Here is a 14,973-nt window from a genome sequence, read left to right as displayed (position 1 = left end):
CTATTAGGTTATATACTTACCTTATATGCTCGTAGAAGGGCTAGATAATCACTGTTTGCGAATGCAAATTCCAGCTTTTTCTGGTTAGCTTCCTCTTTTTTATCCCAGGGAGATACCTAAAGGAGGAAAACTGGATTTGAAGGGCACATTTTATCTGAGGTTTCAAATGGCACTCTCCTGTTGCTGAAGCCAGATGCGCTGGGAAGCATTTTGTGTGGAACAAAGTGTAATCAGCGGGTGAGCTGATTAAAGGCAATTACAGTGGTAACTGGCAGCTAACAGTCTTATTTGTCCTGTGAGTCTGTCTGTCCACCCAAAATAAGCTCTTCTAGGTCTTTTAGTTCCAAGTGGCAAGAGTCATCAAGGAGCCACTCATTCTAACACTACATCTAAAACCTATAATTCTGTTATCTCTGTGGTATCTTTATTTTACAGATTCTTGTTCATCTTTTATATCTTAATTTCTCTTGCTTTTGTACCAGTAACTAATGTTCTCCTCCTATTTTTTTAAAATAATGTTTACAGGTCCTCCTTTTCCCTACAAATTTGTAAAATTAGCAGAGAAGTTAATTTTCACTGCTCCAAACATACTAGCTCTTTAATCCAGTGATGTCCCTCTGCTTTCTCAGGCTGTAAAGACACGAGCATGGGCTGCAATAGTTCCTCATAGCAAGCTAAACCAAGGCCCTAGCTGCAACACCATTGAAAATCACTGTAAACCAACTACAGCAATATTCTCTAATTTTTATATATTTAAATAACTTCAGGCTGGGCGCGGTGGCTCACGCCTATAATCCTAGCACTCTGGGAGGCCGAGGCGGGCGGATCGCTCGAGGTCAGGAGTTCGAGACCAGCCTGAGCAAGAGCGAGACCCCATCTCAACTAAAAATAGAAATAAATGATTTGGACAGCTAAAAAAAAAAAAAAAAAAAAAAAAAAAAAAAAAAATATATATATATATATATATATATATATATATATAAAAAAATTAGCCGGGCATGGTGGCACATGCCTGTGGTCCCAGCTACTCGGGAGGCTGAAGCAGAAGGATTGCTTGAGCCCAGGAGTTTGAGGTTGCTGTGAGCTAGGCTGACGCCATGGCACTCTAGCCCAGGCAAAAGAGGAAGACTCTGTCTCAAAAAAAAAAAAAAAAAAAAAACTTCAGAGCTAATACAATAGCAATAAAATTTTAGTTTCTACTTTAAAGTACAATTCCTTTTTAAGAAGGTGAGCTGGAAAAGAATCACATATGGGAGATTAATATTATATTTACAGAGCCCAGCCAAAAAATAAAAAATAAATAAAATAAAATAAAATAAAGGCAGAATGACATTCCATGCAGCAGCAGACTATCCATTCTTCTGAAGTACACATGGAACACCTTCCAGGACAGACCATATGCTTGACCATAAAAGGTTTATTTTATTTTATTTGTTTTGAGACAGGGTCTCATTCTATTGCCTGGGCTATAGTGCAGCGGCATCATTATAGCTCACTGCAACTTCAAACTCCTGAGCTCAAGCGATCCTCCTGTCTCAGCCTCCTGAGAGGCTGGGTCTATAGGTGTGTGCCACCACTACCAGCTAATTTTTCTATTTTTTATAGAGATGGGGTCTTGCAATGTTGCTCAGGCTGGTCTCAAACTCCTGAGCTCAAATATCCGCCCGCCTCAGTCTCCCAGAGTGCTAGGATTACAGGCGTGAGCCACTGTGCCGAGCCAAATCTCCATTTCTTAATCTTTATTTGGGGCATGGATCTCTTTGATGATTGAATGAAATTGTGCCCTGAAAAATTCACATCTGACACACTCACAAGGAAATTTTTAGGGGGCCCATGCACCCCAGTCCCCCCATGATCCCCCTGGTCCCTTTAGAGACCTATGGCATAAACTCCAGTTTAGATGAATATTATTTACTTACAAAAGGAGACTTAAAAGCCAAACTGGCAGCAATGGTGAGGGCAGGATCCAAACAGCGGAAGATAGACCCAAACAGCATCAGTTTGCCGATTCTCACATCCACGGGCAGAGAGGCCAGGTGATAGCCTAGAGGGGTCAATTTTTCATCTGGAGTTAACGCTCCCAAGTCTCGTAATCGTATTTTTGAGGCACGGAGAGAATCGGCGTGTGGAGGCTCAATGAGCCGAGAGAACACAGACTGGAGATTATGAGCGCTAAACATCTCTAAAATTTTAATTCTGGAAAAAGAAAACAAAAGAATTATTTGTGAATATTATTTCTGGTGGGATGATACAGAGGAATAATTTCTTTTTTGAATGACAATAATTTACAATTTCCTGGATATATGCTTTTTTTTTTTTTTTTTTTTGAGACAGGGTCTCGCTCTGTCACCCAGGCATCATCATAGCTCACTGCAACTTCAAATTCCTGGGCTCAAGTGATCCTCCTTTCTCAGCCTCTTTAGTAGTAGCTGGGACTATAGGTGCATGCCACCATGCCCAGCTAATTTCTTTGTATTTTTGGTAGAGACGGGGTATCACTATGTTGCTCAGGCTGGTCTTGAACGCCTGGCCTCAAGTAGTCGTCCCACCTTGGCCTCCTAGAGCGCTAGGATTACAGGCGTGAGCCACCTCACCCAGCCCCCAAATGTATTCTTAAATTCTATTTTAGAGCCATGCTCTGCAATGTCAGAGATCTTTATGTGCAGAAAGTTAAAAGGAATGGTAAAGGCTCTGTGAGGAGCTCTTTCTTCACAAATGAATGAGTTTATCCACGTCCATTCGTAGCAAAATGTCTTCTAGAAGGAAAAGGAAAACTTGGAACCTAATAGGGTAAGAAATATTTAGCTCTTTTGGAAGCAGAACACAAAAATTAAGATGTAACCTTAGACACAGCTGTTCCAATGGCACTCTTTGTATTTCTGGTAGCTGTTGCTTTAGAAGCTGGTGATTGTAGTGATGGCTAGTGAATAAATGGAAGCAGACCCCAGAGGCAACACGGCCTGCTCGACCTTTTCTTTGCAGAGCATTGGCTTGAGATACAAAAGTATCCTCTAGACTTTCCATCCCTTTGCTGGCATCATATCTATAAAGAAAAAGAAAATATAGAGTTATTTTATAAAAATGTAGCCAAGACTACTTGGCATGGACAGAATTGATGAACCACCTTACTCCTATAGAAGGACACGGTGCCCTGTGTGTTCTGGGACAGCTGAGTCCCTGGTGGAAGCAGCTAGCACTGATTTAAATGATATGAAGTACCACTACACAGTTTCTTTATTCAACTCTTTTTTCTTCTAGGCACATGTAAAACCACGTAAGAAAAAGAGAGGAAAAGTAATTCATTGCTTCTAAGGTAAAACCTTAAGCTTTCCATCCTTGTTTTGACTTTAAGATTCACGGTCCTGGCTATAGAGTTACTCACACATCCACATACAGTTTTCATAAAGAAAGTGTTTTTTCAAATAGTATAACCCATGTAGCTTAGCAGCATTAGCCATTAACAGCTGTGCCTCCCTAAATAGGGCATCCTGAGCCCCTCCCTTGCATCACCAAAAGAGAATACCTCTTTTCTTTCATTTTCCCACAATCGATGACATAGACAACATCATCAATAGTTATGGATGTCTCGGCAATGTTGGTGGAGATTATAATCTTAGTTACACCTGTGGGAGGTTTTACAAACACAGCCTGCTGCTCTTCACTGGATAGAGATGAATGAAGTGGATGAATAACACATCTGAAAGGAAATAAAAGCACATTAAGTTATTATAGCACAAAGTACTAAAATTGGATTATAATAAGTGAATATCTTATTAAAACTAAAAATAAGACTCCAAGTATTAGCAGCTTCTCTACAACCTATACTCAAGGCCCAGCTTTTCTAAATGGGAAGGTTCTTTCTGAGGCTTACAAAATATTTACTTAGTTATCAGAACTAAAAATCTAGTACCAACTTGGAAAAAATGTTGGAGTGTATATAATTCAATAGTAAATAATCAAGAGGAATAAAGAATTGATATCCTACAAGTAACAAACCTAGACCATATTAACTAGCAAAGAACCATTTTTTCCTCGCCTTTAAATCCAGAGAAAGAGAGGCAAAGACAATGATGTAAGCTAAAAAATCTCATTCTTACACTTCTAGGGAGTGTTCGTTTGTCAAATAGTTTTCTCCTTAGATATAATGACATTCCCAGTGTGTCTTGCTACTGGAAGAGGAACCACTGAAAATGATTTTGTCTCAAAATGGAATGATTTCTTTGTTGTTACTAATGCTGGCTTCCCCACCACCTACCCCAGCTCCCTGGGAATCTGGCAACTGGAATTACATGCAAGTGTGCTGAGTCACTATGCCAAGTAAAGAGAAATAGTTTTCTTTAATAAAATGGGAATAACTGATTTCCTGGGGAAAATTGGTTTGTTCATTTCCATCTGGCATTAACAAACATATGCTTGAAGAGTGATACCAGTTCTAAAGAGGGTGATAACTATAAAAGAGACCTTTCTGGTTATTCATTTTTGTAGACAACTGCAACGGATGACTGAGGATATAGAAAGCAATTAGCTTACCGATTACTACGTCTGTTGTTGAAAAGAGAATTAGACTGTAGCTGTTCATAAAGCATTTTGATTTCTGCCAGCCCGGGTAAAAATACAAGTATAGCACCTGAATATATATATATGAAAAAATCAATACAATAAATGCAAAAAAGGAAAAGCTAATATAGATTATCAAGCTATTTTAAACCAAAAAATGCAATTTTTCTGAGAATTTTTTACTTTCGGTTTTCTCTGTAAAGTCCCCAAGTTAATCATACTTTTCATACATTCTCTGACTTAACAAGAGACAAAATGCTGTAATATTACCCTCTACAACAGGAAAAACTGAGGTGTGGAAAAGCATAATGCCTACAAATACAATGTCAAGAATCATTAGCTAAGCTCTTCATTTAAAACATATTTCTTCAGTGCAGTGGCCACTGACGTTCTATTATCTTTCTAACCTTACAAGACAGAAAGGTCTTCTCTCTACTAATAAATAAAATCCATAAATATTTTATTGGAAATAAGAAAAAAAACTATAATTGGCTGGCCAATCTGGTAATCTAAATTCAGATGTATTTTACAGAGACAGAACATCAACTAACCATGTCATGTTAACAGTTTATGGGCTTTTACATTTTACATGAGAGAAAATAAGCAGTGACAACTGAATATAGCATATTTCTGTGATAAGAGCTGTCATTTAACAATAATCACCTTCTTTTGTTTAATTCTGAAATGAAATTGATGTCTTCTTTACCAGCCTCTCCTTTAATCCTACAAATATTTGTTGGGTACCTGTGTCCGCTCTGTGTGAGATGCAGTGGGATATAGAACAAAGATCTGCCCACAAAGAGCTCATGACCTATTATTTAGTCACAGTTATCCTTCCCACTAGATAAATAAGGAATCAAAATTAGTACTGAAATGGAACTCTGAAGAAAGAAGGCTGAAGAGATCTTGCAGCGTTTTTTAATACTTGAGAGTAAACAAAGAACACTGACATACATTACCTCATTTAATTCTCCTAGCCACCCATTAAGAAGGTTATGAGTACCCCTACAAGTGACTCAATAACTTGTAACGCAGGTCACAGAGTCAGTAAGCATGGAGTCTGGACACAAACTTAGGGTTGCTGGCACCAGATTCATGCTCTTTCCATTACATACTCCATGCTTCTCTCCTTAAAAAATAATCTATGTGGATGAAAAAAATTTGTCTCTATTTTTATGTGCCTTATGATCTGCTCTGTCTTCATGGCTAGGCCACCTATGTCAGGGATATCTTTAATATTCACAAATATCTCACTGACTCCCTAATCACTGTATCTACTCTGCTTTGAATTCAGATAATTTTGTAGTATTTCTTTTTGGCTGCTATGCTTGATTTTTTTTAATAATAGTCTTTCCCTTTCAGATGAAAGAAGATATTCAGTCCAGTGATAATGCATTAGCCAGCACTGACTATTTGCCAAAAAAGAGAAACAAGGCTCTTTTAATCATTTTATATGGGTCACAAATCTCTTTAGAAAATACCACATAGTGATTAAAGCAGAAAAGGGCAGCCATTCCCATTTCTCTTAAGTACCTTATGAGCACATAAAGTATTAATAATTTTTGATTCATTATCCCATTTAATGATCACCCTACACTGGCTGCTCTTCCCTTATTCATGCAACAAATATTTACTCTACACCTAAATATTCCAGGCACTGTTCTAGGGTATGAGAAATACAGTGGTGAACAAGTAATCCCCATTCTTAAGGAGCTTACAGTCTACTGAAGGAGACAGTAAGCAAAACTCTCATTTGGAGACAGTGTTAAGTGCTACAGTGAAAATAAAAATCATTTTTGGGTATTCTGATAGAGAAGGGGGGCAAGACAACAGATAGGGTGGTCTGTAGAGGTGACATTTGAACAGACACCTGAATGATGTGAAGGATTCAGTTAGGAAAACATCTGGGGTAGTCATTGTGGGGTAAGGGGCTGCAAGTGCGGTTAAGAAGTCCACCGGGACGGGAAGACTGTGAGAAGGGAAAAGCAGTGATTGCTGTGTTGTAGTAGCAGTAGCTGTAACAGTGATGATAACAATAGTAATAACTGTACAGTTGACCTTTGAACAACATGGATTTGAACTGCACGGGTCCACTTAGACACAAATTTTTTTCAATAAATACATTTGAAAATTTTTTTGAGATTTGTGACAATTTGAAAAAACTAGCAGACAAATTGTGTAGCCTAGAAATATGGAAAAAATTAGGAAAAATTTAGGTATGTCATGAAGGCATAAAATATATGTAGTTACTAGTCTACTTTACCATTTACTACAATAAAATATATGCAAATCTATTATAAAAGGTTAAAATCAATCAAAATTTATGCACACAAACACAGACTTTACATGATACCATTTGTAGTCAAGAGAAATGTAGGGCTGGGCGTGGTGGCTCACGCCTGTAATCCTAGCACTCTAGGAGGCTGAGGTGGGTGGATCATTGGAGCTCAGGAGTTTGAGACCAGCCTGAGCAAGAGTGAGACCCCATCTCTACCAAAAACAGAAAGAAATTAGCTGGACAGCTAAAAATATATAGAAAAAATTAGCTGGGCATGGTGGCACATGCCTATAGTCCCAGCTACTCAGGAGGTTGAGGCAGAAGGATTGCTTGAGCCCAGGAGTTTGAGGTTGCTATGAGCTAGGCTGATGCCATGGCACTCTAGCCTGGGCAACAGAGTGAGACTCTGGCTCAGAAAAAAAAAAAAAAAAAAAAGATGTCTGGATCGGGTGTGGTGGCTCATGCCTGTAATCCCAGCACTTTGGGAGGCCAAGGTGGGAGGATTGCTAGAGGCCTGGAGTTTGAGGTTGCTGTGAGTTAGGCTGACGCCATGGCACTCTAGCCCGGGCAACAGAGCGAGACTCTGTCTCAAAAAAAAAAAAAAAGTAAACAAACATAAAGATGCAGTATTAAATCATAATTGCATAAAATTAACTATAGTAATACTGTACTACTTTAATAACTTAGTAGCCACCTCCTGTTGCTATGGCAGTGAACTTAAGTGTTGTCAGTATCCGCTTAAAACGTGTGATGCTAATCATCTTCATGCGAGCAGTTCATCACACAGGTAAATTGCATATCACGGTAAAAAGTGACCTCTAGTGGTTCTTGAATATTTTTCACTGTGTTCAGTGCAAGACTGCACACCTTGAATAAAACCATCGGACCCATACGAAGTGTAACTTGTGACAACTAGTGATGTTAGAAGTACTCTCAAGAAGCAGAGAAAAGACTGAAATTATAAGAAAAAAGTTGAATTAATTGCTTGACCTGTACCATAGATTGAGATCTGCAGCTGTGGCTCCCTGCCATTTTAAGATAAATGAATTCAGTGTAAGGATCATTATAAAAAAAGAAAAGAAGATTTGTGAAGCTGTTGCTGCAGCTACACCAGCAGGTGTGAAAACCTTGCACTTTTTGTGAAATACTTTATCTCATAGTGAAACTGCAGCTTTTATGTGGGTGCAGGATTGCTATGAGAAAGGCATACCTAGAGATGTTAAAATGATTTGAGAAAAAGGAAACTCATTTTATGACAACTGCATGGCAGTCGATGCCCTAATCCCTGTGTTGTTCAAGGGTCATCTGTATTAATATAATTATAATATTATAATTATTAGGGGTAGTGTCTACTGGGCATTAACTATATGCTGGGCACTGTGCTAAGTGCTTTGAATATTGTTTTTAAATTCTCAAAATAGTTTTATGTAAGAGAATTTATTATTGTCTTCATTTTACAAACAAAACTGAAGCACAGACGAGATAAGGACTTAATCAAGGTTACAGGTTTCCTGAACGGCAGAGCTGGGAAGTTTCTCAGACTCCAAAGCCTGTGCTCTTAATACTACTATCTTGTGACTTCTGTGTGCAAAGAATTTGCACGTGATTCAGACGCTCATGATTAGACTCCCATTTAGCCAAGGACTAAATGTTTATTATGTAGGTCGTTCAGGTCTGAGTGAAGAAGCAGTTACCTGGAGGGTAGGAGTGTTTTCCATCCACAATCCACTCTAATAAGGCCTCTATTAATTCAAGATTAACCCTTTCAAAATCCATGATGGACATTGTTTTGATGACTGATTTGCTAACCCCTGAAAAAAAGGTAAAAATCAGAAGGATAATTATACCTTACTGAAAATAATATGCCTATGAACTAGGCAAGTGTGGGTTTGATTTAATAACACAGATGTTCATGGTTAATGTATGGAAATGAACTTTTTTCTTTTAGTCTCTCAGAAAATACAGCCTCACTATAAGTAATTTTTGCTTGAACAATGATCCAGCGAGTAGGCTCCCGCCCCTGTTGGAAAGGCCCAGATGGGGCACTTTTAACTCTCCTCCTCCCTTCCCCTCTTTTACTCATCACACATTTATTGAAAGTTTAGGTGGTGGAGACAAATCTTCCCTGAAAAACAAATGTAATTTTAATGGCTTGACCAACATCCCTGAAGTCTATCCGTAGACTCTCAGGTTGAGGGTCTATAAACTCCTTCTAATCCACTGGAGGCCTAGTAAAAGATACAGTTCTTTGGGTTGTATTATAAGCCTCAGCTCTTTTAAAAACAAATAGCATATTCTTGGGGTGACTAACTCTCCAAAGACTGCAGCCCTTTCTTCTCAGTTCCTCCTAATGGCCCATCACCCTAAAGGTAGTCTAACTGTAACAAAATCACTGAGGTTGGTATCAAGGAAGGGAGGCTTCCTCTACAATGCTGACAGGTTTGAAGAAGGGCAAAAGCAGTTTCTAAACAATGTTGTTCTGGTGGAGTGAATCCCATGCTGGGCAAATTGAAAAGAAAGGAAGAAATGGAAGGAAGAGATACACAAACAAGGGTGTGCTTGGGTGAGAAAGGCAGAGCAGGACTCATTTTCTTTGCCAAGATTCCAAATAGCCAGACTTTCCAAAAAGGAGAAAGGACCAGCTAATTGGGGGAAAAAAAAAAAAAGGCAGAGAATTGAAAATGGTTCTGTTTTTTTAAAAAAAATTTTATAGTTTGATAGTTTTAACTAATCAAGTATATATTTAAAAGGACTGATTATTACTTTTTAAAAATCTAGAAAAAGTTGTAAAAACGGAGCTAGGGAATGTTAATTTTCTTTTTTTTTTTGAGATAGAGTCTCAAAGTTTATTGTATAGTCTTGCAAATTTTTCTGTTAATTTGAAATCACATTAAAATAAAAAGTTATCAAATACTCAAGAATATAATTTATATTTTACTACCTCACAGTTTTTCTCTAATGAACACATATTTCTTTTATAATCAGAAAAAAAAACTGCACTGGTAAATATAGTAACTGATCTAAACAGGTATCTGAACTTCTTCTATTTTTCTAAACCTAACGTGGTTCTGATCAGTTAAAGGCAATAAAACTATAAAATAAGAGTCACATTTTTCTTCTTCTGAATCATGATGGGGAAGAATACTGGAAATACTTGGCATGATTTTAACATTCCCGCAGGGGGTACATTACCTTTATATCGGGCCAGGAGCTGCTTAAAATCTAACTGCTGGTCTGGCACTGCATCTTTGACAGAATCCTGGTCCTGGAGGTGAAGGGCAAGCCGCAGGTCTTCCTCCACTTCTTCAAAAGCAGTTCTGTTGCGCCTTGCTCTAAGCTTTTCCTTTGAAATCTGTTTCATGGAGCGCATATATGGGCTCCCATCCTGTAACACATACCTGAGAAAGAAAGACAAAGAAATTTGTGTGTATGTGGGTCTGCTGGAGTGAAAGTATTCATTTATTTTATGTGCTCATTCAGCAGAATGTTTCTTTGTTTCTGCTCAACTCCTGCAATCCTTCCACCAGTTCAGGATACTGCTGGCTGTGCCCTATTTCTGTCTGGGATCACACTGGAATGCTTTTGGTTCTGTCTAGGAGGCCAGATAAGAATTTAGAGAAAAGCTCTATCCAGGAAAAATGGCATGGACATTCATAAAACGCATTTCAGTTGTACCCTCAGTAACACATCTCTTCATTTTATTTTCTTCTTGGGCAATTTTATCCACTCCCCTAGTTTCAACTCTAATTCCCAGGCGGCTGACTCCCCTTTGTTGCAACCAAATTTAGACCCAAATTTTTAGTTGGTGGCTGAACATCTACTAATCAAATCCAGACCCAAATTTCCAGTTCTTGGCTGAACATCTCCATAAGACTGTCCTCAAAACATTTCAAAACTCTTTCTAACTAGACAGTTTAGTATTTGTTAGTGATAAAACTATTAGACATCATGGCAAAGTGGATAAATTACTAGATTTGAAACCAAAAAGCTCTGGATTTGAGTTCTAGGTCTGCCACTTAAACCAACTTGCCATAAGACTTTTAGCAAGTCAGTTTCAAAGGGCTTTACTTTCTCATCTTTTGAAAAATTGGCCTAGAAAAGTGGTTATTTTTCCTGGAGCTTTAAGTGTTTCTCAGAGCCCCAGGGAAAGGTAAGGGATGGGAGCACAGTAAGCAAGTGGGGGCTCTGTTCTCCCCTTCTCCTCTTTTCAGCCAGATTATCCCTGTTTTAGCTCTCATTTCTTTATGATTTCCTATAAGATTTCATTTGCAGAAAGTATAATGCAAAGGTCTAAAAACCTATGATTCTATAATCTTGACATACTCCAACCCCCTTCCTCCATTAAATGCCTTATCTCTTTTCACATTCAACATTCATTTGTTCACTGAACATTTGTTGAATGTCTACTCTGTGCAAGGGACTGTGGGGATGGGTGGTGTGGTCTGTAAAAATGAACGTGCCTTCAAGGAACTTACAAATTCGTAAGAATAGACCAAAACAACTCAGCATACTGCAAGATATATATAAATAAATGTCATTAGAGGCAGAAGAAAAGTACCCTACAACTTCTAATAAAGAAGTGATTAATTTTTAATAAAACAAAATAGGAAATTCCATGGAGGTAGCATTCCAGTTGAGTGTTGATGACGAGATAAGGAAGAGGGAGAAAGGAATAAAGACATAAAGATAGTAATAGTATGGCACATTTGAGAAACAGCAAGTGGTTTGATGGTGCTAAGGTTTGTGTGGGTAGGAGGATAAAATAGGAAGAGAAGTTAAATATGGGCTGGGGTCAGATGATGTAGGCCTTGAGTGTCCACAGAGTATGGGTAATATGGAGCCAATAAAAGTTTTTTTTTTTTTTTTTGAGAGACAGTCTTGCTGTGTTGCCCAGGCTAGAGTGTCGTGGCGTCAGCCTAGCTCACAGCAACCTCAAACTCCTGGGCTCAAGCAATCCTCCTGCCTCAGCCTCCCAAGTAACTGGGACTACAGGCATGTGCCATAATGCCTGCTAATTTTCTATTTTTAGTAGAGACAGGGTCTTGCTCTTGCTCAGGCTGGTCTTAAACCCCTGACTTCAAGCCATCCTCCCGCCTCAGCCTTCTAGAGTGCTAGGACTACAGGTGTGAGCCACCTTGCCTGGCCAACCAATGAAAGTTTTTAAGGAGAGGAAGAAGAAGACCATTTCTATGTTTAAAGATAATTCTGGAGGCAGTGTGTTTGAAAAAATGAGAAAATAAAGACAGGTAAACTAGTTGAAAGATGATTTCCTCAGAAACCTATATTTAGAAAATAATAATTTTTTGTTTGTTTGTTAGAGACAGAGTCACACTCTGTCGTCCTGGCTAGAGTGCAGTGCCATCATTGTAGCTCACTGCAACCTCAAACTCCTGGGCTCAAGAGATCCTCCTGCCTCAGCCTCCCAAGTAGCTGGGACTACAGGCCTATGCCACGATGCCCTGCTAATTTTTCTATTTTGAGTAGAGATGGGGTCTCACTCTTGCTCAGGCTCGTCTCGAACTCCTGAGCTCAAGTGATCCTCCCTCCTTGGCCTTCTAGAGTGCTAGGATTACAGGCATGAGCCACCATGCCTGGCCAGAAAATAACAATTTTAATAAGCTCCTTAGGTATTTTATTGTACATTAAAATTTGAGAGCCACTGGTTTTGGGTTTTCAGCTTGAGAATACAGTACCATTAAATAATTACAGAATTAGGAGTGGGGCTTATTAGGGATGCAAGGAGAGGGGAGCAAAAATGTCTAGGTTACATTTAAGGTGCTAGACATCAGGGATGTTTTCATTCTGGAGCTCAGAGCTCAAGAATGAAGATACTGATCTGGGAGTTCTTGGCACAGAGATGACAGCTGAAATCACATGAGTTTAAGGTAGCTAAGGACAGTTTAATAGTGAGAAGAAACAGTACAAGATACAATCTTGGGGAATCCTCAAGATCAAAGAGTAAGAGGGAGTAGGGTTTTCAAAGGAGAAAGATCTGTTTATATACAATGGACATTACCATTTTCTACTTAGTACAGAAACTATTTTTGGAGACAGGGTCTTGGTCTGTTGCCTGGGCTTCAGTACAATGGCATCATCATAACTCACTGCAACCTTAAACTCTTGGGCTCAAACGATCCTCCTGCCTCAGCCTCCTGAGGAATACAAGCTGGGAATACAAGTGACTGCCACCATGCCTGGCTAATTTTTCTATTTTTTGTAGAGATGAGGTCTCAGTATGTTGCTCAGGCTGGTCTCAAACTCCTGGCCTCTGGCAATCTTCCCGCCTTGGCCTCCCAAAGTGCTGGGATTACAGGCATGAGCCACCACACCCGATCCAGACATCTTTTTTTTTTTTTTTTTTTTTTGAGACAGAGTCTCACTCTGTTGCCTGGGCTAGAGTGCCGTGGCGTCAGCCTAGCTCACAGCAACCTCAAACTCCTGAGCTCCAGCAATCCTTCTGCCTCAGCCTCCCAAGTAGCTGGGACTACAGGCATGCGCCACCATGCCCGGCTAATTTTTTCTATATATTTTTTTAGTTGTCCAGCTAATTTCTTTCTATTTTTAGTAGAGATGGGGGTCTTGCTCTTGCTCAGGCTGGTCTCCAACTCCTGAGCTCAAATGATCCACCTGCCTTGGCCTCCCAGAGTGCTAGGATTACAGGCGTGAGCCACCGCACCCGGCCCTGACCCAGACATCTTAACACTCAGACTATACTGTAAACTCCATGAGAGTAGAATGATGATGATAATAATAGCTAACATTTATAGGAGCATGCACTATGGGCCAGGCACAGTTCTAAGCACTTTGCAAGTATTAATTCATTAATTAATCCTCATAATAACCCTGTTAAGTAGCTACTAGTTAATGTACCCATTTTACATAAGATGAAATTGAGGCTCAGAGAAATTAAGCTACTTGCTAAAGTTACAGTCGGTAAGTAGACAGATTTAAATACTAGCAGTCTGTTTGCTGAAAGAAAGGGGAAAACAAAATGCTCAAACAGAAAAATTAGAAGAAAATAACTTCTTGGCATTTTGGCTAAGATCAAGTATAGAAAAATTAGAGGACAGATTAACATCTGTATTAGTATCCTGGCACACTGAGGGGAAAATATTAATTCTGTTTTCAAAGACTATCACTGGATCTTAATTAATATCTTCCTTACCTTGTCACAGCAATTGCATCTTCCAAAAAAAATTGATCAACAGGAAATGTACGACCTAGAAAAACAAGGTAAAATAGAAAAGCTTCAGAATACCCATTCAACCATCTTGAAATAGTTTATATATATATATGCAAAATTCTCTTAAAACAAAGCTTGGCACAATAGGTACTATTTGTTCTGTGATCCTAAAAGTATCAAAAAAAAGTTTTTGATGACAGAAATTAGAAAGGATAGATACCAATTAGTAAACAGAATACATAAAGAAATGCCTTGTTAAGGAGACTCTTTTTTTACCTTTTACACCTTTCACATCCTCCCCATTTCCCCCCATAGGTGACCTTCAAATAAATATTCAATGATATGTTATAGATCAGCGGTCCCCAACCTTTTTGGCACCAGGGACCAGTTTCATGGTAGATAATTTTTCCACAGACAGGTTGCAGGGGCAGGAGGAATGGGGTAGGAGCTGTACATACAGATGAAGCTTTGCTCACTCACCCACTGCTCGCCTCTTGCTGTGTGTCCAGTTCCTAAGTTTCATGGAAGATAATTTTTCCACAGACGGGGTGGGAAGCATGGGTGGGGACGTGGGGGTGTGTGGTGGAGCTCAGGTGCTGATGTGGGGCCTGGATCCCAATGGGTGGCAGCCCAGGGTTGGGGACCGTGCTTCTAGATCAAGCACCAAGTTTCTTCCTTAAATCTACTGTCAATATACTCTATATAACTAGAAGAAATTGTACTATTATTTATCGGTGCTTCCAAATTGTCCCTTTGGTATTCAATTGCAGAAGGATAAACCAAAGCCCAGGGTGATAAGTTAATTCTACAATGAGACTATGGAAGTGTCAAAAGAAAACACAGACATTCAACTTCACTTTCTCCCAGAGTGGACCAACCATCCAGAAATTTACAAATCCAGACTCCAGAAATGAACAAATATTCTATACACAGACACAACTTTCCTCTTATAACA

General features: G+C 39.1%; 1 protein-coding gene across 2 annotated transcripts in view; it reads right to left on the bottom strand.

The window, feature by feature from the left end:
• The window catches only part of DHX57 (DExH-box helicase 57), a 51,475-nt gene that overhangs the window by 9,732 nt on the left and 26,770 nt on the right, over positions 1 to 14,973 (bottom strand). For both annotated transcript variants that reach the window (XM_069493907.1, XM_069493909.1), the window contains exons 11-18: positions 14,001 to 14,055; positions 10,028 to 10,233; positions 8,530 to 8,646; positions 4,531 to 4,627; positions 3,524 to 3,697; positions 2,843 to 3,043; positions 1,920 to 2,196; positions 21 to 116 (exon numbers count right to left, since the gene is read on the bottom strand). In XM_069493907.1, the coding sequence (XP_069350008.1) occupies positions 21 to 116; positions 1,920 to 2,196; positions 2,843 to 3,043; positions 3,524 to 3,697; positions 4,531 to 4,627; positions 8,530 to 8,646; positions 10,028 to 10,233; positions 14,001 to 14,055 (1,223 nt within the window). The remainder of the gene's footprint in view (positions 1 to 20; positions 117 to 1,919; positions 2,197 to 2,842; positions 3,044 to 3,523; positions 3,698 to 4,530; positions 4,628 to 8,529; positions 8,647 to 10,027; positions 10,234 to 14,000; positions 14,056 to 14,973) is intronic.

The sequence above is a fragment of the Eulemur rufifrons genome, chromosome 19 (assembly GCF_041146395.1).
Source record: "Eulemur rufifrons isolate Redbay chromosome 19, OSU_ERuf_1, whole genome shotgun sequence".
NCBI classification, from domain to species: Eukaryota; Metazoa; Chordata; class Mammalia; order Primates; family Lemuridae; genus Eulemur; species Eulemur rufifrons.
Note: the sequence above shows the minus strand (reverse complement) of the source record. Positions and strands in the feature narration are given on the sequence as shown.